General features: G+C 34.7%; 1 protein-coding gene across 1 annotated transcript in view; it reads left to right on the plus strand.

The window, feature by feature from the left end:
- The first annotated feature begins 7,176 nt into the window (after positions 1-7,176).
- Positions 7,177-24,818, plus strand: part of LOC138693286 (zinc finger protein 271-like) — a 36,460-nt gene continuing 18,818 nt past the window's right edge. The window contains exons 1-6 of the mRNA XM_069817145.1: positions 7,177-7,559; positions 9,788-9,864; positions 9,996-10,165; positions 12,786-12,883; positions 16,451-16,588; positions 21,326-21,408. Coding sequence (XP_069673246.1) covers positions 9,794-9,864; positions 9,996-10,165; positions 12,786-12,883; positions 16,451-16,588; positions 21,326-21,408 — 560 coding nt within the window. The 5' untranslated portion in view covers positions 7,177-7,559; positions 9,788-9,793. The remainder of the gene's footprint in view (positions 7,560-9,787; positions 9,865-9,995; positions 10,166-12,785; positions 12,884-16,450; positions 16,589-21,325; positions 21,409-24,818) is intronic.

Consider the following 24,818-nt stretch of genomic DNA (forward strand, 5'->3'; position numbering starts at 1 on the left):
AGCAAAGAACGAGAAATGTCAGGAAAGGCAATGTGCAATTCGTCGAGTGATGTGCGCCTGTCTTGCAAGATTCTGTCGTTCACTTTAGTCTTCAGATCTTCTGTGATGAGTGATGGGCGTCCGGGTCGAGTTTCATCGTGGACATTTGTTCGCCCATTGTTGAACATTTCGCACCATTTTCTCACATTTCTTTCATTCATTACAGTATCACCATACACTTCTTTCAATTGCCGGTAAATTTCTGCAGGTTTCAAATGTCGGGCATTCAAAAATCGAATCACACTCCTCACCTCACAGTCGGCGGGATTATCAATCACGTCGTTCATTTTGAAGTAACACAAAATGCACAATGGCGACTTGTTGCAACCAGTACTCACAACATTATGAGAACATATGTTAAGGAAGCCAGTTGACCTTCAAACAAGGAAGGGGAGTCAGCTGCGCGGCGGGTATGCGCGAACGGTCGTTATTTCCTGGATCCCCCTCGTACTTAATGTTTCAAACTTACAGTCTTAACCCAGATATGCCTACTGTCCTATTAAAAGGACAGTGATCAATGTTTCAAATTACCCTCTCCACAGATGACGCATTTGCTTTTTCACAGGTATCACTATTATTGGTCTTAACTAGAGGCTTGCTAGGTGTGGTAATACTGGTAACTAGAGTTGTGGTCACCGTTGAGTTTGAGATGTGCACGTGAGAGTTGTTCGTTTATTTCAGCTATGGCATCCGAGACGCAAATCAGATATGAAATTTAAATATTATTACAGTACGAAATTATTTAAAAAATTTTTGTAGATCAAATGACTCCTAATAAACATAAATATAACGTGAAACCACAATGCGTTCGAAATATCTATTCATTGCGACATTACAATGACGAAAAATTATGTGTCCTTTTAGAAGGATAGTAGGCATATTCCCATATATTTTGAAATTGTTTCGCTTTTTTCAAATTATAGTGCATTTTCCGTGCATGAAATGCTATCTACGTTTGAAAATTATGCTACGAGCGAAATTTAATCTCAAATACAGACATATCACTATAATGCAGCCTACAAATGCCACTGAAGACGTAACAGACGAGGGTTCAGGGGACAAACATGATATAACACCTACTAATCTATCTGGTTCACAGGTTGCAGCAGGAGCAGGGGGAGGGTTTAGGAATGGGATGATAAATTTGTTGCATGTGAAGAGCAGATACAAAGTCATAGCAATGTTTCTGCGAACATAGCAAGATCTGAATACTTTCAAGGGAAAAATTATTCTGGGGCCAGGTATCAATCCCGGGATGTTTGGCTTAGCACACCAACTCTCTGTCGACTGAGCTACCCAGGAACTATACCCGATACCATCTCAACTTTTCCCTTTATATCCACATACCTCAAGTGGGCTGACAAGACGCCTGAAAGCCAACTTTGAGTGCACACAAACTCTGTGTGGCTTGAATTGTGGTTTTTTGATTAAATTGTTTATGTCTTTAAATTGAATTAACTTACTTGCTGTGTATTATATTTTGTAGCTCAATTGATGAATAATCGTTTGTGTTTGTAATTTTAATAATCTGATTGACTATGTACTGCATAGTTTTAGTAGAGCCATCGATGTAGCTCAGTTGGCAGACTCGCTGGCCTGCTGATCCGGAGCTGCGCTCGGGCTTGGGTTGGATCCCTCGTTTGCTCTCATTGATTGGTTTCTTCCGCGGTTTTTCCCAACCGTGGGACTGATGCTGGATGGTCTATGGCGAGTCCTCGTCATCACTTCATTTCACCCCCTTTGGTCTGATTACTTGGTTGGGTTTTTCCGAGTTTTCCCGAACTATAAGGCAAATGCCAGGTAATATTTTGGTGAATCCTCGGGCCTCAATTCATCGCACTATATCTCGACAAAATATTGTGAAAAGTTGTAGAAAATTGTAAGAAAGTTGTAGAAAATTGCAAAATTGTAAAATATTGTAAAAGTTGTATAAAAATTGTATAAAATTTGTAAAAATTATAATTGTAATTTTAATCTTGTAAAATGTTGATTTGTTCCACTTTTAAATCTTTATTGTTAATATAAGATCTATGGAATATAATAAATGAAATGAAATTCGTTGTTGGTAGTTCTGTCGTAACAAATCAGAAAAAAAAAACAATAGAAATGAAAAGACGAAAGTGGAATTGGATAGGGCACACAATCAGAAAAGAAGATGGAGCAGTAGAAAGAATGGCTTTGGATTGTAACCCCCAGGGTAGTAGAACAAGAGGAAGGCCGAAAAATACATCGAAGAGAACGGTTTTGGAGGAAATTGCTAGGGAGGGGAAAACATGGAGCGAAGTGAAGAAGTTGGCTACAAATAGGGTCCGATGGAGGCACTTTGTGTATCCCCTATGCTCCTCATGATACAGGAGTCTGATTTGATTGAGTTCTATCGTTCTATGATAGTGGTGTCAAAATCCTGATAATGTAACATAGTAGAATAATTAGAAGACAGTGAACGCAAGTGAACCTCTGCTCGAATCCACCTCCTATCCTTGTGGAATAGTAAACAAAGATGGCACGAAAGTATCATTTCTATCATAAGACAAATAATGTTATTAAATCACATCACAATGAGATTCAGCAAAGGAAGAAACGATACTGAAGAGTGTGTGCAGCAGATATTACAGAGATGAAGATAATTTAAATGAAGGGTGTCAACAATATATCATAGCAAATTGTGAATTTTTCACAAGTGAAGTAACCAATTGCAGCATCTTATGCACAATCTTGAATGTTTAAGGTCTCAATAATATTTATAATGGGTAGAAGTTGATTTTGGGTTATCTATTTTACATTCATTGATTTTATTGCAAGTAATATTTTAATTCTTTGAATATCGATTAATTTCATATTTTTCAATAATATCCCAAATTGTTTTGATCTTATTACCAGTATGTGAATTTTGTATTATTTCATTCATCTTTGCATCTTTTATAACTTTTGACAAAGTTTTACAATAATTCTTATAGTACCGGTACTGTAGTTAAGAACATGAGGATCATCACTATTCCTACTCATTAAATATAGATTCCTTTCTGTAGTACATGATATTTTAATTACCGTACCTTATATGTCTGCATGTTTCATTTACTTTTACATTATTTCACAACCTTCACTCGAAAACATTAATGGAAATAATTCGTAAATGTAGTGAAAAATGCATTAAATTTAGTATTAATATCAATGATATCGGTACTACATACATTTTTCCAAGATTCATTTTGTAGACATGCATTTAAATGATGAAGAGATTCACCATTTATTATTGTTGTTTTGTAATTAAAACTTTGGAATTTTTCAGTCACATTGAAAACATTGAGAATTTGTGCATCGTGATTAAAGGTACTATTGAATAGGAATTAAATCTACTTTTATCTATAAATATATTATCAATGGCTGTATTCTGGTTGGGAAACTTACTGTGTGATTAAGATTATAAGTTTCAAGAAATAAGGTAATCTTTCTTATAGACAATCTATGTTTATGTCACCATAGATTACCAATTCGGTATGTGGTTTGTAAAGTTTTTCGATACCGGTAATGAATCTAAGTTACTCGTTTTTTTTTTTTAAGATGGGACATGACAGTTAAGCGGCCGAACTTAGAACTACAGTGCAATGTTGCCACTATGGACTACCACGCTGCCAGCTGATGGAAGACGTAAGTTGGCAGACTTTAAAACATTCATTGACAATACAAGAGTCGACAGAGAATCAAAGACGAAATGTGCCAATGCTAACATTGTGTGCACAGTAAGTGTCACAAGAGAGCTATTAAGCACTCGCCACGTGGGAACGGTAAGTTTGGCAACTCAACCTTTGTTACCATAGCAACAGGTCTACCACGCTATGTGACATTCAGTTGTTTTTCCGATCGCAATGCTTCTGTCATGTCCCATCTTTAAAAGAAACAGGTACAGGCCTAGTTATAAAGGTTTTACAATCTCTCATTGACACCCTATAAACACATAAGATAATGAAATTTTCTATCCCATAATCAACTTGTATTCCACAGATTTCAATAGGCCTATGTTCAAGACAGAAATCAGATATTATGTCAATAATACTAAATAATGGATCCTCTCTGATAAAAATAAAAACCCCCTTTTTGGAAGACATGTCTACATAAATGAAAACCTAATAAATATCCTTGTAAAATAGTTGTAATATTTCCTGTTGTTTCATATGATGTTTAGTTATACACATCTGAGGTTGGTGAGTTTGAGATGCTAAAGAAATTATCAATTCATCAGTTTTTGTTTTGTTTTAATAATAGCAATAAATTGTGCACAATGTGCATTGAGTTATATGGCATTTGCAAGTTCACTGATGGAGCTTTTTCTTGCTGGACATCTTGTGATATGGTATCTGTCGCACGGTCAAGCACACAGTTTACACACACATGTATCCCTTGGGTCATGAAAACTTGTTGTCACACACATTGAAATGGAAACCATGGACAGCTAGTCCTGTTACCAAGTGTCTCATGTGAAAGTTTGTCTCAGTCCACTCACTTCGCATCATTGCCTCAGTAGTGTAAAACTCCTCCCATACTTCATCCTTCTTCCTCCGCAACTCTTCTAACAGATTCTTGTAGCACTCTGCAGATAGCAGCTGTAGGTTGATCCTCAGATCCTCCACTAGATATGTCTCTCGGGATAGTATGTAGGTCAATCTCGATGGTGCAAATTTTGAAACCCCCATTATCCTCTTCAGGAACCTGGCCTTGAGACCCTCCATTGGACTCATTTCGCTTAAGGTTAGATGTTCCCATATAAGCTCTAGCCCATACATGAGTGTAGGACACACTTTCGCTTCGAAAAGCCTCACAGCTGTATTTAGCGACAACAGAGTTGGAGATGTAATGTCATAGATTGCACGAACTGCCGCTATTAATCTGTCCTCTAATATTTTGATGAAAAATAGTGAAGATACTGTGTTTAGAATATTCGTTACTAGAACATCAGAATATTAATAATTTATTTGAACTTGTTTTAAACACCGTAGGCTTACTGGAGGGAGGTTTAAACTAAATAAATAAGGAGGAGCCCTAGCATTAACTAACACAGGAATATTACAACTCCGCTTATATGGCTACCTCTAGTGCTAGCAATAGGTGCTCCTTGCCTCTATCATTCAGATGAAATCCATGTGATGTATATTCATAACTTCTTATAGGACATAGCCTACATCTATCAAATCTATTAACTATAACGATCATAGCCTTGCTCTTCTTTTACGTACCTAATTACTTTATAATTTGCATAGTTAATATGGTTAAACTACTAAAATAAATAATAGGCCTATAATTCATGAACGGAAAAGTTGAAATGAAGATTACAATAAATGAAATTACTACAATATCACTAAAAAAAAATTTACTGGAAATCAGCAAAGTATTAGTTACATTAATCACTGTCTCCATAGATTTCTTCATATTTATGGACGGAGACCATCAGCAATTAAGACCTACAGAAAACGCAAGAGGAACTAGTATTCCCGTATGTAACGCACAGAAAATGGAACTGGATATGATATAGCCTGAAGAAAGAGAAGTTGCGGCCCTTTGCTCCAGTCGGGTACAGAGGATTTAAATTTGACTGCATTTGTAAATAAATTTGGGTATTCTTTTCATTTTTCATGTACCTCAGGCGTAAGACAAATGTCGGTAACTATTATTTTAGCTATATTAAAGTGTTTCGCATTCTAAATTCTGAAAAGTAGGGCGTATTGAGTATGTGTGCTAGATTTAACTCTATTTTTATGCTAATATGTTTTCGCGGGATATCAGCCGGGTTAAGATTTTGGAATGCTCCAAGCTTTCGACTGCTATCTCTGCAGCCATCTTCAGGGAAGTGATGTCCGAACAGAAAGTCGAAAGGTAATATAGATGTTAGGCTGTCTCAGGTGAAACGGGATTGGTTGGCAAATCGGCCAATCCGGAAATTGTCATCTCTCGTAAGCTCCGCCCCTCCCGGGATTCCTGTGTGAAGTTTGGCGGGCGGCGAGCCCTGTACCGCCGGTTGGAATCGGTTGCCGTCCTCGGTCCGTGATCTTCATGACCTTGATTGTAAGAGGGCCTAAGTTGGTCCAAGGCCGGTTTGCGGCAGTGTCCCATCTCCGTAAACTCCAAGTTGTCCAAAACCAGGTGATTCGACTCATTACCCATCTCCCCCGAGTCGCCTCGAGAAGAAAGTTCCATGATGAACTAGAGTTGCCAACCATAGACGAGTTCATTGCTCGACTGGCTAGGAACCTGTATGCGGAAGCTCGTGCTAACCCCAACCCGCTCATATCTGGCCTCGGCCAGTATGATCCTAGGTTACGGCGTAGACACCAGACAGGTCCATTAGCTATACTACTAAGACAAATGTCGGGATGAGCCCTAAAAGAAATGGGCCACGGACCTGCACTCATATCTCCATTAATCTCCCTAATTACTTTAAATTAATTAACTAATTACATCTCTCCCCCCTCTTCGTAATTGAGTCATCATATAGCCAAATGGCTTGTCTCAAAATTGAGACGATTCAACAAGGCTCATGACAACAATCACCTCCAACATAATAGCCAAATTGGCTAGTCTCTTATACATGAGACAGCTCATCTCGCCTAAGGTATTCCGTGGTTTTCCTCAGGCGTAAGACAAATGTCGGGATGAGCCCTATAAGAAATGGGCCACGGACCTATATGCCCTTTCCCATATATATTCCCCCCTTATTATAAACGATGTATGCCCTAGTTCAGATACTATAAATAGTCTATTAAATATACGAGGTCACTCAATTAGTCGCAAATTGAAAGGACAAGGACCTCTCAAATTGCAGATTTAGATATCACGGCGCTTCTTCCGACGGCCTTCACATGCTTTGTCATCGAACAACAGATGACGGCGTCTTGCCATCCTAACGGCAAACACCAGCCAATCCTCCTCGCCCCGTTCCGTGATCACTTGATCAAATCTCAGTCCCCTCGCGTATGTGTTACCTAAGAGGTTACGTCCAATTTCGGCTTCCCCTTCAAAATTTTCTAGAGCTCCTTCAGAGGAGCAGCGTAACCCGGAGTGAGACTAGTGGCCAACAGGCTTGGAGCTCACATATTTAGTTTTGTACAGCCCCCAACCCCTTGCAAGGACGCGTTTTGCGTACCTTTTAAATTTTTCCTCCAAATTCTCCTTCGATTTTTTTCGACTGTTCGGACATCACTTCCCTGAAGATGGCTGCAGAGATAGCAGTCGAAAGCTTGGAGCATTCCAAAATCTTAACTCGGCTGATATCCCGCGAAAACATATTAGCGAACCAACGCCGAGAAAGCCTCAAATCATACATCTATTTTTATGGTCTCTCATTAAAGCTTTGTGGCTAACACAACACGACAGCGCATCTCTGGAGCAGTGAGATCTATTTTGTCAATACATTCACGGCATAATTGATCTCTTTCGTTCCTGAAAGTCCAGGCATAGGCAATAAAGTTTACACTTTCGGTGTGGAATTCCATATTTTTTTGTTTCGTGGGATTACAGTTGTGGGAGAGGTAAGTTGCAGGTTTTACCTCTAACGTATATAAGTCAACACAAACATCAGACTCGAATATAACCATCGTTCTGGTTTCATTACATTTCCGATAATATCTGTTTCACTATTACCTCATGTTTTACAACTCAGTGGCAGACGGTGAATTTTAAATTTGAGGAGCCCCAAGACGTGAGTGATCAAAGACGTTATATAGTATACTAGACTCACACGGAGCGCTGATGTCCTGTTCAAAATTGAAACCAGTTTGCGCATGTTTTCGCCGCCCTACTACTGCACAGTGGGACGGATTGCGATTCTAGCCGGAACAAAATCTAATATTGATAAATTCCTTTCGAATCGTTGAAAATAGCAAAATGAAGGTAAATTATTATGACATTTGATGAAATATTTGTATGAGAATTATTATTTTAGTATAGAATGCCTATTTACTAAAAAGGAATCGTACGGTAATAGAAATTGCATGCAATTAATGCAAATAAAAAATTAAAGTAAATAGAAATTATTTTACAGACTACTATGAAGAGAAAAGTAATATATGTAGTAAATTTTATGACTAATGTTTAAAAATCTGAAGCGTCTGTTGTATCTCCAGAAGTGTCGCATCCGCTAGCGCTACTGTCGTCCTCATCTTGAGGTTGCAGTCGAGCAGTGCTGTTGTTGGCACTCGCAGGTGGTACTTGTAGTACTTTAATTACCTCAAATTACATTTCTTGTATTTGGATGTCGATTGATCTGGGATATGATGGCATCAGAAGATACTAACAACATGTAGGACATCTAAGTTTCTCTCACGAGGACACTTCCTAGCGTGGTCTAACCTGTACTTTTGTCAATGTTTGTGTCTTGCCTTTTGAGCATCTTCAGATAACATCCCAAAAGAAAGTAATGCAGTTTCTGCAATTTTTCCTACATGTATAAGTATTTTATGCACGCTGGATGGCATGTAGTACCATGGATATAACTATTTTACATAAATGGGCTGTATCATACTGATGTACTTCTCAAACGCCTCAATATACTGTATATTGAATATCCACATGAAATGATGCATAAAATTACGGAAAATCTGTGAATGAAGTCTTACTAATGCCCGTAATATTGGCTGTAATTTGTGGGTTTTCAAAAAAACCAACGTGCTATATTGCCATCATTTGATGTCCCAGGGCCACCAGATTTCGGTTTGGCAATAAGAAGATCTAATTTAGAGCGAAATATAGAAATAAGCCCCTGTGTTCTAGCTTCAAAAATATCTTTGTTGTTGCCTCTGACCTGCTAAGAACAATGTTTTTTAGAAAATAATCCTTTTTCCAGTGACACTGCATCCATTGTCTGTTAAAATTACTTCGAATATTTTTCAAAATATTACGAATGCACTTCTCACTATTAGAATCACATGTTTCAATACATAATTTGTTCAAAACATATTTATATAGTTCATCCAAGTCGACACTTTTATTGGCAAGTATTGGAAATAGATCACGGCGCAAAATCACCGGTAGCGGTTCCGAGTCTGAATAAAATTAACCACATGCAGAGCTGTCAGTAGGAGCACATGTAACTAGGTTAGTCTTAAAGTGCACACTTAAACCTACATTCTGACATAAAAATAAATGTGACTCTGTGTGACCCTCCTATTATAAGTCAACGTTTACTTTGAGAAATAGTTTAAAAAAATCGCATTTCCCGCTGTTCAGTTAACATGCCGTTTCTAAAAATTCAAAGTTATTATGAACATAAAATTTATATAATAATTATCTACCAACGTTGTTCTTCATTTTCCATTTCAGAATCACGAAATGTTTCACTCCCAGATCACAGAAAACAAGCTTGCTTCTTACACTATTTCAGTGTGGCTGAGCAACAAAACTGGTTACGGGGGGAATCCTCGTCAACATCATTGTGTGACGTGCGTATGTTTAGTGTGAAAGCTTCTTTCTCATAGATAAGCATTCTGTGATTCATTAGGAACAACTTGAGATAGGACACGCATAAAAATGAGAACATGTGAAAATTGATTTTGTTCCGGCTAGAATTGCAATCCGTCCCACTGTGTACTGGTAGAAACACTCGGTAAACACGGTAGTGGCCTGCTTGTGCTGTGTTTTGTCTTGGGTGTTTTTTTGTGAACACTGTGAAAGTGATGTAAATTGTTGTGATAATAGTATGAAATTTTATGTCTTGTAAATATTATTATAGTTGATATGAAGTTATATGCTTTGTAAATAGTGTAAAATGGTGGTTTCCTGTGCGGCGCATAACTGCAAGAACACGTGGCTTAGAGGGTCAGGAATTTCTTTTCACAAGTAAGTACACAAGCTTTAAAATAATGAAATTGAATTCTGGAAGCTACATTGAAACTGTAACATATGTATATGCCTATCTTAGATACCGTAGTTGAAAAAGTTTATAATTAGGCAACAATCTGTCTTTACAGGTTCCCTTTGACGAAGCCCGAGCTACTTTCTAAGTGGCTTGTTGCTATTAAAAGAGATAAATTTGTGCCTTCACCTCACGTAAAATTGTGTTCGGCTCATTTTAAGGACACAGATTTTTGGAAAAGTAAAGGCAATAGAATTTTGAAACATGATGCTGTACCATCAAGAGGTATGTTGTCGTCTTTTCAAATTGGATTGAAATGCTTATTTAAAATTACTTTATATTTGTGAGTGGTTTATGTTGTCATTTGCACAGCCATTTTTGTTGTTGTTTTGTTTTTGCAGATATTCCTAGTGTATTATTTTTCACTGGGGTTAATAAATGCATATAGTTCACATACAAATAACCATTTTATATTTTTCCGGATATATATTATTAAAAAAGCAAGGAATGTCATCTTATTGATATTACATATGTGCATAAAATTACGTACTATCACTCCGCAAGCAATGATATATAGGGTGCTGCAAAACATCCTCCCTAATTTAAAGTTGAAATAAAAAAAACAGATGGATCAAAATAAGGAAACTTTATTAATATGAATGGTATCCTAACACTGGGAATTTTTCATTTTTTGAATAACGTGTCTCTCAAGTGGTGTCCTTCACTATCAATGAATTGTTGAATGCGACTTCGGAAATTCTGCATCACTCTAACTAGCATTTCTTGAGGAATAAGACCAAATTTTTCTTGTATTGCATTTCTTAGGTCTGGCAAAGTCCTCGGCCGATGTTTGAACACCTCAGCCTTAAGATGCCCCCATAGAAAAAAATCGCAGGGTGCAAGGTCCGGTGATCGTGCTGGACGGGGACGTCGCCACGTGAAGAAATTATGCGTCCAGGAAACATCTGTCTCAGGACTTGGAGGGAAATCTGAGCTATGTGAGAGATGGCTCCGTCCTGCTGAAACCATACCTGGCCAATCTGCAGCACATTGAGTCTTGGTGCCAAAAAATTGTTGATCATAAAAGTGTACCGCTGAGAGTTTACTGTCACAGTAGCACCATCCTCTTCAAAAAAGTAAGGACCAAGTATCCCAACCGCGCACCATACAGTAACACGGTCGTTATGTAGAGGTTTTTCATGAAGTTCAAGAGGGTTCTGTCCACTGTAATATCGGAAATTTTGATGATTCACGCATCCCGATAAGTGAAAATGTATAATGCAGATGCTGAAGATGCTGTGGTTCTTTTTAGTGATGAAGCATGATCACCGGACCTTGAACCCTGCGATTTTTTTCTATGGGGGCATCTTAAGGCTGAGGTGTTCAAACATTGGCCGAGGACCTTGCCAGACCTAAGAAATGCAATACGGGAAGGAATTGGTCTTATTCCTCAAGAAATGCTAACTTAGAGTGATGGATAATTTCCGAAGTTACATTCAACAATGCATTGATAATGAAGGACACCACTTGAGAGACATGTTATTCAAAAAATGGAAAATTCCCACTATTAAGATACCATTCATATTAATAAAGTATCCTTATTTTGATCCATCTCTTTTTTATTTCAACTTTACATTAGAGAGGATGTTTTGCCGCACCCTTATATATATTTAAAATAACAATACATTATGTAAAGAAATCCACTCATAAAAAGTATGGTTTTTTTTTATTTTGCATAATGTGATTATGTTTAGTTTTTAGGTCTTCATGTTACCTATTATTAGCAATGTATTAGGTACTGGTAGGCTACTTTTATAATTGATAGCATTCCCTTGAAGAATTACTTATAAATGCAATGTAACTTGGCTACCTTTTCGCATTATATTTTGCGTGGTTACTTATGTCCTGTGGTCTAAAAGTACCGGTAATATAATTTTCGATTCTCTAAAACTTAACTACAGGTCTATACTGATTATCACATATTTATTTCACTTAAGAATTTCATTATAATAAGAACTTTTGTAATCAAGGTGCATGTATTTATGTCTTGTGATCTAAGAGTAATGTATGTTAATATAATTTTCGATTCTCTGAAACCTAACAATATGCTGATTAATGTAAAATGATACATTCTGTAATGTGTATTGTGTAGTCCTATTTGTTGATAAACCTACTACTACAACAACATTTCGAGGTACACTTCTCGAGTGACTGTACCATAATAGAAAAAGGGTCCTATACTCAAACTTGTCAATATTGCGTTTAATTGTTAGGCGGGTTGGGGGTTCTGTTTCATACTCCCACCTGCACTGTTGCTGCACTTCAACGCCATTATCAAACTTTATAAACTATGAATGCATTTTCGCTGATCGATCGACAAGCGTACTCCAGCCATTTTGTTTTCTCACTATCGTGATGAAAGTACCGAGATCTGTTGAGTGGAAAACCATACTACAACATATTCGTAATTCAAATCAATTAACAATATCAATATCCTGATACAGTCCGACAAAGAGTGTATACATTTTTTGGCGGACTCTGTAGTGTATTGAAGAATGCGGGTAGACAGTTTATTGTAAAAGTTAACAAATTAATTACTGAAGTGCAAATTAAACGGAGAATAATTATAAATTACTGAAGACTGAAGTATTTTGTGCTTGAATAAAACAACTATTTGCAAGAAGCCATGTCTGGATAAGTCTCTGTTACTGACTAAGTACCTATCAAATTTGCATTTGAATTTAACTTTATTTCGACACTCCTTAATACTAGCAGGTAGCAAATTCCAGGGTCTTTGCAGGTCTATTGTGAAAGTACAGGTTTACAGGCAGTGTGATATGAATTACATCGTAACAACTTATATGAAAGTTTCTTAACAACATAGTTACATAATCTTTTCTTTCAGTTGTGATGGATATAATTAAGATGGAACCTGAGGATGATCCTTTGAACGTACAACATGACAACACATACAACATAGAAGAAAATAAGACTTCATCAGAGGTAAAGTGAAAAATCTCCCGGTTTTTTTTTTTTCTATTTGTTTGCATAAATGTGCCAGAGTAGGATGTTTGTTGTTTTTGTTCTGAGTAATCATTAATAAAATACCGTACTCTAAAAGACATTTGTAGACATGGTGTAAGCTCTCTACCAGGTTATTGTACAAACCTCTCAGTATGTAAATTATTTGCACAAGGAACACCTGGCCCATTATCAGTGCACAGTCTACTATATACAGTCGCGAAGCTTGAGGTGATTTTTTGCAAATCTCGTGATAAAGCGCTCCAAGCGGTTAGCAACTAGGAACAATATACTGTCCACGGTCGACTTTGGACTGAATCGTATTTCCATCGAGTGCTAGATCGTTGCGTATTTCACATTGATGCTTGTGAAATGTTCGTTATTGGTTGTAATGAAAATGATAATGGCTAAAATACAATAATTGGAATAATAATATTTTACTAGAGACGTATAAAAATTAAGTTTGTTTTAATGAAATTTATTGATCACGTTTTATTTTCAATGCTGGTAGGATTATTATTGCTTAGGCCTACTTTTTTTTTTCAAAGGATATGTTTTTAATTATAGCTGTTAATTTTGTTGTTATTTTTATTTGTTACTTTAATAGAGACGTAGAAAAAGTCTGTTACAATAAAATTTATTAATCACCAGGGAACGGATTTATATGGACTAAAAATATATGAAATATGTAAATATATATGTAGTTATTTTTACCAAAATATGGAATTAAATATGGATTTTTACCAAAATATGGAATTAAATATGGACTTAAAATTATAAAAAAATGACTATGTACGTTAAATATTGGTACATTTTAATCAAACTAAACAAAAAATATAATGGACGTACCTTATCTTCCAATGTAGTTTCAACAAAACACAATTTTTATTGTCTGTTACCATAACAATAGGTTACAAACATTTCTTTCAAGTGCTGAAAAGTGAATCTTCTTCTATTGTCTCTGAGGATAGATTTATACTGACTAAAAGAGCGTTCGACGTCACAAGAAGTAACTGGTACATAATTCAATTTCACAATGTCTGCTGGGGATAAGTCCAAGTTAATCTTCACTGTTGATTCACCACTCATCACAGCAACAACCTTTTGTAGTTCTTCATATCCAGGGTTTTTTGAAAGTACAGTGTCCACCTTAGCTCTTACTGCATCTGCAACTTTACCTCTACCACGATTCAGTTGTTCCACAGTACTATTTATAATTTCAAAACTTTCAGATAGTGAAAGGTGCCTATTTTGGAGACTTTTGAGCGTTTTTATGATGCATGAAAATGTATGCTGAATGTGAGCTAAGTCATTCTTCACACTTATGTCACAGGTAACTGTTTTCGCAGTATCAATTGAGACTGCATCTTCAGAGTCCAATGCAAGGAGAACATTGTTAATAGAGTCTATATGTTCGGCATAATATTCAACTGCTTCTAGCCATGTACCCCATCTAGTTAAAATTGGCTTTGGTGGCAATGGAATTTCAGGGTACATTTCTTTCAACACGTTAACTCTACTGGGAGCTTTGAGAAATACTTTTTTCACTGATGAAATCAACAAATCTACTTTAGGGAAATTGTCTCTGACCACTTCTGCCACACGATGAAATGCATGCGCCACACAAGTAAAATGAGTCAATTTAGGATATACAACAGATAATGCTTGTCCAGCTTTGACCATATAAGGGGCAGCATCGCTAATAAAGAATAACACATTATCGTACATAATACCCTTTGGCCACAGGATACCCATAGCTTCGTTGAACAGTTTAACTATAGTTTTGTTATTGCACTTTTCTAGAACATCACAATGTAAAAGAATTCGTTCAGAATATTGTTCACTTAACAAACCGATAACTACATTACCAACAAGTCTACCTTCTTTGTCGGGAGTCTCATCAATGGAAACCCAAATTGAACTATCTTTAATTTCATCTCTTATCTTCTGTATTGTCTCATCGTAGATGGATGGAGCATACGTCTTCCTAAGTGTTGACTCATCCGGGATTGTATGTTGAGTATATTTTTCAAGGAATTCCCTGAAGACCTTATTCTTTAGTTTGTAGAGAGGAATATCAGCAGAGATGAGAGAACGGCACAGGTCGATGTTAAACTCAGATCTTACATTCGATGTTGTTGGTTGTGTTAAAAACAATTGTCTCTGCTTGGAATTTAGTTGTTTGTTGGCCTGATGTTTACTAGTTGTAATGTGTTGTTGCACCAGGAACTTTTGTGTAGATGATACTGCACACTGACACAAATTACAAAATAATATTTTATTGTCAGTTGATAAACCATCTTCTTTAAATTCTGAAATGTAACTTGTTAGTTTTGATTTTAAATTGACTGAATGACGTACTTTTGGCATATTTACCGTCTTTATAGTATGATTTACAAAACTGAACCTATGTGTACTCTGACTGGCATTTAACTGTTGAGCTGCACAACTGAAGTCTGTTAAAAATTTTAAATTAAATTAATACAGTTTTGTAACTTACTTTCCCATTGTTGATAGGACTACTAATTTTCAAATAACTCTGATGTTAAAGGGATTACTGAACATGTGTTTAAATCTCTATTGTTGAAATGTATTTTTAAAAGTTAATGGAATTTTGTTTTGTTTTATTGTTAAACCTAATATAATATGGACTATTTTATATGAAATATGGAAAATATATGGAAATTAACGAAAATATGTACTAAACTCTAAAATATGGAAAAATATGGAAAATAAAAGTAGGATTTTTCAACCCTACACATTGTGAAACATAAAGATAATGCAAAATATAAATTATATTAGCTTTATAAGTAAATATGTATTTACATATAAATCCTTTCCCTGTTAATCACGTTTTATTCCCAATTCTGGTGTGATTATTATTGCTTAACCTCAACTACGTAAGCCTACACTACAAGTACCGGTACACGTACATAAGTTAATCCATTAATTCATATTTCCATTATTATTGTTGTAAAGAGAAATGCAAATTAATATTTATTGGTTTCATAGTTAATTATCGCTATAATCTTGAACGAGTGAAGCGATTATAGTAAATTTCAGTTCGTTTTGCACAAACACAAATAATATTAACCTATTTCTTGCAGGTATGTTCGAGTTTATGGTGGAATTTAATATACTTCATTAAAATAATAAATTAACTTTATGCATTTAATATTTCAATAATGGAAGGAAGGTGTTAATTTTTCCAAAAGAACACAACGAAAGTGTAACATATTTTGTCGGCTGCTAGGAGAGAGATCTGCGATGATGAGGCGATAGTAGCGATCCTAGTGGTGGGCAACTATCCACGTTTGCATTTTTACTACATATTGAGCTTCGCGACTGTATATAGTAGACTGTGTATCAGTGATTGTCTGTATCCCTAAGATCTTATTCCCTTTTGCTTTCATTTGTCTTGTCTAACTTGTTGCCTGTGTTGAGAGAAATAGCTAATATTGACATGCAGAACCAAACTGACGGCTATTAAAATGAAGTCAATTTTAAAACAGTGAAATAAAATCATTCATGTTGTCATTCTGTCTGTAGGAAGGAGATTTATCTCATCTGGAAGTGACGGGCATGAAGGCAGAATACATGGACCACAGTTACGAAATCAAATCAGAGATAACAGTTGAAGAAACTCCAGTGTCTATGGGCTATGCATTCGTGAAATCTGAAGTTGATGTAAGTTGTTCACTGTCAGTATACAGATGTACAGGACGATAGTGAATTTTTAAGTAATTGGAAACCATTAACAGTGCATTATTAACTTTTTGCTTGTTTCAAATACTTTTATATTTGAACGGGCTTCATTTTTATATTTGAAATATAATAATAGGGATATCTTATGCGAAGTTTCACTGCTAGATGGCAGGAGCTTTCCATGCGGTGCAGCATGTAGGGCTATGTTATGTTATATGCTACATATGATTATGTTTTCCTGCTTATTGATTTTCTGTGCGTGTCAAAATTATATTACAATTATTTTGTATAACTTAGTATAATTTAATAGAATTCAATATTGTCGTACCTCATGATTTAATTTAATTTACAATAAATAATAACGTAAACCTATATAATATTGAGCGATTCCCCGAGATGGGTGGGGAAATCTGCAGTATGCAGAATACAGATACGAGTAAATTGAATGTTCATGAACCTAAACGAGAACTTTGAGAACGAGGTGCACGAATAAAAAAATAGGAACAATGTCGAAGGTGAATATTGCCCTCATTAATCATTAATATTTATGAACCGTACGCTAAAAACAGGATATGCAGCCACCAATGTGGTTTTCTTTTTATAGGGAAGGGACTATCGAGATTGAATTCCTTGTATTTTTTCCTGTAGTTGCAGAAAGATCAAATGCAATTTTTAATAGGATGATATAATATGATCGCAGTAGTATCACGATTAGTCGTGCGATTTGTAGGTTAAGGACATGCAGTTTTGATTACTGTGTGGGATGATTTTGAAAATTTGAAGTTAAAACATGGTTTTAATAATTAAGGTACAGTACATTAAAAACATTATTCACGAAATGGATTTTACTATGGATCGTCCTGGATAATAAACATCCTAGTATATAGAGAGTTTACTGCAGGCGTAAACTTCGGAGACTCCTACAACTACTGCATATAATCTAAGCTAACATAGCTCGCTGTCGAGGTTGCATATGTTTTTATTAATTTTTCTTTTTCCTTTTCCAAAATGAAACTGTAGTCAATAATTCCTTACTTGAAGTACTGGTAGTTACTTTTATTTAATACTTTCGAGGCGCAATTTAATTACTTATATTTTTTAAAGTTTAAAGCATATATTCAGAATATTTCGGGACCTGATTGAAGACAAAAAGCTTTCCCTGGATTTTACTTACAGAAACATAACAAAAATTTGCCATTTTTAGTTGTTTTTAAGAGTATTTAATATACTAATACACAACGTATATCCTCAACGTTTATATACCGAAAAACAAATGCACATGCAAAGTGCATCCCTCAAAGTACACGTGCTCTTTCTGTTGGTGCTAATTCAGGATATCCCTATAATTCACAAATATATATTTCTGGTAGTTAACAGAGAACTATCTGGAATATATGGACAAAGATATTGTGCCTATGGACAGGATTTCATTTAACTTTACAAAATTCCCCTTTGTTGTAGTGGTCTATCAATTACTACAGGTTCAAGCTGGTATATAGGTTTATTCAAAACTCACAAGAGATTTGGAAGTTCTCTGACTGTTTTAAGAAGAAAGTTTATAGAAAAGCAAGTAATAATAATAATAATAATAATAATAATAATAATAATAATAATAATAATAATAATAATAATAATAATAGTAATAATAATAATAATAATAATAATAATGCAGCTTTGTTTATAACAATTTGGTTTAGATTTTTACATGCAAATCTGTGAAAATACGCCACATTGTTAAGTAACCCATGTGCTGTCTCTTCACAACTTTATTGACACTGCATGCTCCAATGTCCCATATTCTTTTTTTTATATAATTTCCTAGACTACATTCATAACATCTGCATGTGCATCGTATACTTACGATTAGGGCCGAGAATTTCATGCAAATGTATTTTTTTATAGGAATACAGAATACATATAACTCAAACATAGTACTTATCAATTTCATAACTTTCTGATTCCAAATATGTGTACTTTTGCCGTGCATATTTGCATGTTTTGGCCTTTTTGGGAATAAAAACATGCATAATGCATATTTAGGCAAGTTTTAGCTTAATCATACATATAATATACATTATGTTCAGTTTAAATGCATGTTTTAATGTTCTGAGTGGACACCACAGTTTCTCGATTTTATGTCCCTTATTTTAGCTTCAGGAATCGGGATTGACGAAGGAAAAGAAAAAAAAAACTAAATAACAGAAAAATTAAATAAAACGTTAAGATTTCCACAATACGGTGTTAGAGGACCTTTCCCCTGGATGGAAGTTCACTTTTACAACACTTTACTGGCGGCCGCCTACAGACTGCATGTCATAAATGTAATCATTACGTTGGAAATTTTGAGAATAATAGGGAGGAAATATTGAGGGTTCAAGGAAACTGCCAACAAACAATTTAGGTTAAAATCACACTCTTTCAGGGAAGTTGTAAATACTCTCTCTCTCTTCCTTTTCCAGTACCAATTTAGATTCTTCTAAAATTGTCTTCACAGTGTGTGAACCTCGTAAGTGGTTAATGTGCTTGTTTATTCTGTTTGCTGTGTTAATGTGGTTCTAATAAGCCTCAAATTGAAGGTTCCAAAAGTTTACTCTTTGCACAGTGGAATAAACACAAGGATTTTATTAGATCATATGGGGATGTTGTATTCTGGAATTGATGCAGTAAAATGGTAAGCACTGCTATTCTGTTTGCGAATATTTTCTGCGACAGTTGTTCTTTGCAGAACATTACAAAACTTCTTTAAAATAAATTGGACAGGGACATAAATGTGAACCCGGACTACGGATTCCTCTTTTCAGTGAAAAAGGTTATTTATGGCGAAAACTTGAATGAAGGATTTGACCTGACACTGTTACAAATATCTTCATTTAAGTTTGAACCCATAACTTCTTGTGATGTAGAGAAGTCATTCTCTGCCTACAAAAACATATTGCCTGACATGCACAGGAACCTCACAGAAACCAATTTAGGAATGTTGTTAATGGTTGACTGTGCAAAAAAAGAAAAAAGAAGTGAAGTAAAATAAGAAATTTGGACCAAAAATGAAAGTGCGTATTTTAATGTATTTTTGCTTGATCGTGCATGAATGCATGCATATTTTGGGATTTTATAGAGCATGAAATTCGTCTCTACTTATGATTTTTATCTGTTGTGGAATTGGTCTCATCAAAAATTTTACAAGCCTTCACACTGACAATATATTTCAAGTTTCATGCCTCATTCCACTTCTAGTTATGATCTTTCCATTGTTCTTTAACAGTCTGTGTTATATATTATTTTATATAATCTTATAATATTTTATTTAGAGTTCAATCTAATTGACATATCACAGTTTAAAATCAATAACATTTACAAATTGAAATCATCATTGAATATTATAAAATTGAAATGCAACGTTTTCGCCCTTGGGCATCATCAGGCATTTGACTCACAATATCTTATACAATTTTTCATATCTTTGCTGTGAAATGCGTAACAGATAATTGAAATTTACAATCTTGTACATATAATGAAACAACTATTTACATGGTTAACTCTATGATAAATAACAATCTGAAATTTAAATGAGTACAGGTATTAAAATTATATATGATACAATTGCGACTAAAATGTTTTATTGGTCTTATATTTCAAATTATAAAATTGTGATCATTAAAACAACATGCTGAAAAACAATATGATTCCTGATAAACTTCATAATTCTATTGGCTTATTATGAAGTTTATGAGGAATCATATTGTTTTTCATCATGTTGTTTTAATGATCCAGGGCGTATACTGGTTAAAGGGTTTGGGCTACCGCTGACCCTATTATTACACAAAATATATCTAACAATTATTTTAATTTTAATTACTATGGTAAAACTAATAATACAAAATTATTACATTATGTTATATTATAAACTTTTTCTTTTGTAATTTCCTTGGGCTACCACCGGTAGCCCTGGTAGCCCGCAAAATACGCCCCTGTAATGATCACAATTTTATAATTTGAAATATAAGAGCAATAAAACATTTTAGTCGCAATTTTATCATATATAATTTTAATACCTGTACTCATTTAAATGTCAGATTGTTATTTATCATAGATTTAATCATGTAAATAGTTGTTTAATTATATATACAAGATTGTAAATTTCAATTATCTGGTACGCATTTCACAGCAAAGATATGAAAAATTGTATACCAGTAAGATATTGTGAGTTAAATGTCTGATGAGCCGCAAGGACGAAAAAGTTTGCATTTCAATTTCATAATATGCAATGATCATTTGCATTTGTAAGTGTTATTGATTTTAAACTGTGATATGTCAATTAGACTGAACTCTAAATAAAATATTATTAGATTATATTACATTCTATTGACTATCGGAATATCTCTATCATCATGCTTTCTAAGATATTATTTTATAGTAACAACAACTAAGGCCAGTTTGCATAAATTGAGGCAAAAACTTTATATTCTGCTATCTTAAGTTAAAATAACATGTATTAGAGATTCAAAATTTTGAGAAAATAAAACTTTCAGCAATGATGTGTACAGAAATAGTATTAATGTTTCAATATGTAACCATTTACTTTTTTTTGCATAAAATATTGTAGCAATTTGTGGAAGTGTTTTGCAGAACCTTCATGAATCACATGCACATGTTTTCAAGGTTGAATTTGATTCCAAGTGCTCAATTAAAGCTCTCTTCAATATTTAATAATTTTTCCAGGAAGATGTGTTCGATCTGGACAGAATTCTACCAGAACAGAAAGTGGAAGTATCTTCAGAGGAGCATGAAGTATTCTCTGAGAGGTGAGTGTACTGTGCTGGTTAAGCTTTTCTTGCGGTCTTTCTCAGCTTCATTTAATAACAACAACAATAATAATGATTTATTTAACCTGGCAGATTTACGGCCATATGGCCTTCTCTAACACTTAACCAGGAGTAAAACTGCGTTACAAAAAACAATACAAATTTACAAAGTACATTACAATTTTACACACAAAACTGAATAAGATAATAATAATAAAATGTAACAAGTAAGTAGAAATCAGACATAACATATAACATACACAAAGAAAAATAAATCATAATAAAATGTGAACAGCAGGTCAAAATAAATTAGACATACAAAGAATAAAAATAAGTAAGACAATTATTGATGATAATAATAATAATAATAATAATAATAATAATAATAAAATAGTGCAGTACAAAGCATACAATGAATACAATATTTTTAAGTACCCACAGTAAGGAAAATTATGATTATATATAGCTCAACTTATCACATTATATTATCCATTATCAGAAAATATGAAAACAAAAATATAAAATAAGTTAAATATCACTAGAACATAAAAAAAAAAAATGTGAATACGTTGAAACATGCAATACAACACTTGTCATAATAATAAGTTAGTTTGGCAACTCGTCATAAGATAATTTTCTAACTTGGATTTGAAAGATTTCAATGTTCAGCAGCCCTTGACTTCAGGCGGCAGAGAGTTCCAGTGACGAGAGGTAGCAACAGTGAAAGATGAGGAATACAGAGATGATGTGTGAAGTGGAATTTCTAGCGTGTTATCGCGTTGTGATCGAGTATTAATATTATGATAGCAAGACAGAATATGAAAATGAGCAAATAAATAATAGGGGGATGAAGTGTACATAATTCAATATAAGAGAGAAAGTGAGTGCAGATTGCTCCTCTCATGTAACCTAAGCCATGACAACTTCTCGAAAGAAGGTGAGATATGATCATAGTATTGAACATTACAAATGAAGCAGACGCACGCGTTATGAACACGCTGTAGTTTCTGAGCGGAATCAATCCTGAGATCACTGAACAAAACGTCGCAATAATCGAAGTGGGGTAGAATGAGTGTCTGTACCAGCGTCTGTTTTAATTTAGATGGATAATGGTACAATCTTTTTAGTGAATGGAGAATAGAGAATGCCTTCTTACATGTATATTTAATATGCGTATCCCAATTGAGATTAGATTCGAAATGCACTCCGAGATTTTTTACGGTAGAGCTAAACGGGATGATTGTTTTATTCAGTTTCACAGGTGGAATATTCGTTGACATTAGGAATTAATCTATGGTTCGCGACCAGAATAGCCTGTGATTTACATGCGTTTAGGTTAAGCCCAAATTGTTGAGACCAGGAAGAGATGGAATCAAGATCTGTATTAAGACTATAACGACGAAGGACATACATTTTACATGTATGATACTGCTTTCTATCTACCATATATCTGTGGTTAATTTTATTGTTGGCTCAATATATTTTTGTACGGAAATGATATGTTTCACCAGAATTATTATTACCATAGCAAGTAACATATTACAACACTTATTATATTTGCTGCGTTATTTTTTTGCTCTCCTCTGGGAATCATGGTATATTTTAGTGTGCAACCACATACATTAAAGAGACTGTAGAACCTCGCTGGACACCAGTAATATGATTGGAGACCAATCCGTCTTCATTTACTGTGAACAAAGCATTTTTCCATCGAGAACTGGAATTCTAACAAGTAGACTTCTCCAGTTCTCCTGTGCGTTTTCAGAATGAAACATATACTGACACATAGTAGGCATTGGTAGAGTTTCTTAATATACCTTCTATCTGCTAATGGTCATGGGAAATGGAGGTACAAATTCTAAGTGTGAATTTCAAAGATATCAATATATAAGAATATATATGCTGATCTATCACCCTTAATGAACAAAAATGCTGCAGTGGGCAAAATGCAAGTCACCAGCATTCATAAAGTGATCAAAAGAAAATTTTACAGTACAGTATGAGCACCTGATGTAGAAAGAACCTTCAGAAATGTCGCAAAAGTTGAATGTGAAAAGTGTACTGCTTCACACTTGAAACGATTCGGTGTGATCATTAATGTATCCTGACTTATAAAATGTATATCGAATCATGTCTTTGAATCACGATGACTGAAATTGATTGTAGAGAAATGAATGCAGAGTGATAATAGTATTTCTGTCATGAAGTTTTGAATGAAAATGGTCAGCCTTGATTGCATAATCTGACATAGTCCTCCAATATGTTTTGTATTGTCTGAAAATGAGTACGTCCCATCCAACAGTTGAATCATACTGGTAGTTCCTTTTGGAATTTGTCGAACTTCTACTGACTTCCCAGCCGGAGCTGTTGTTGTTCACACTTGTTCATTGTTTAACGATGTTCATCTATTCACCGTAAGTAAATTCCTCCTACCTGCATTTGGCCAATAGCAATTTAGGTACCATTTTCGCAGCTGTTGCAATCCCATTTTATCAGATGTTGATGCATTAGTAACTTGAACAAGTGCGAACAACAACAGCTCCAGCTGGGAAGTTCGATAAATTCCAAAAGGAACTACTGGTATTATTCAACCATTAGACGTATTCATTTTCAGACAGTACAAAACATATTGGAGGACTATATCGTATTATGCAATGAAGGATGACCATTTTTATTCAAAACTTCATGATGGAGATACCATTGTCGCTCTGCATTCATTTCTCTACAATCAATTACAGGCACCACGATTCAAAGACATGATTCGATATACATTTTATAAATCAAGATACATTAATGATCCCATTGAATGCTTTGAAGTACTGAAACAGTATGCTTTTCTCATACCAGCAGTGAAGTTTTGCGACATTTGTGGAGGTTCTTTCTACATCAAGTGCTCATGGTGCACTGTAAAGTTCTATTTTGATCACTTTATGAATGCTGGTGACTTGCACTTTGCCCACTGCCGCATTTTTGCCCATTAAGACTCATAAATCTGCAAATATGTTAATATATGTTGATGACTTTGAAGTTCACACTTCGAAATTGTACCTTCATTTTCCATGACCATTAGCAGCTAGAAGGTATATCAATAAACTCTACCAGTGCATATTATGTCTCAGTATATGTTTCATTCTGAAAACGTACAGGCGAACTGGAGAGGTTTACTTGTAAGAAAAGAGGAAGCGAAGTGCTTTCTTACATCAACATTGACAAGAATTAGAAATAGTTCAAAACCAATCTTTAAGATTAATAACAAGTGGTGTTATATCTACTACAATGACAGCCGTGCAGATAGCTAAGAAAATTGAAAAATAAATTACCACACTGTTTGAGTAACTGACAATGACTATGGAGTAAAAAGATGTTATAAACGTTATCTGGAATTCTAAGAAGACTCTTTCCAAAAATGT

Source organism: Periplaneta americana, chromosome 17 (genome assembly GCF_040183065.1).
Source record: "Periplaneta americana isolate PAMFEO1 chromosome 17, P.americana_PAMFEO1_priV1, whole genome shotgun sequence".
NCBI classification, from domain to species: Eukaryota; Metazoa; Arthropoda; class Insecta; order Blattodea; family Blattidae; genus Periplaneta; species Periplaneta americana.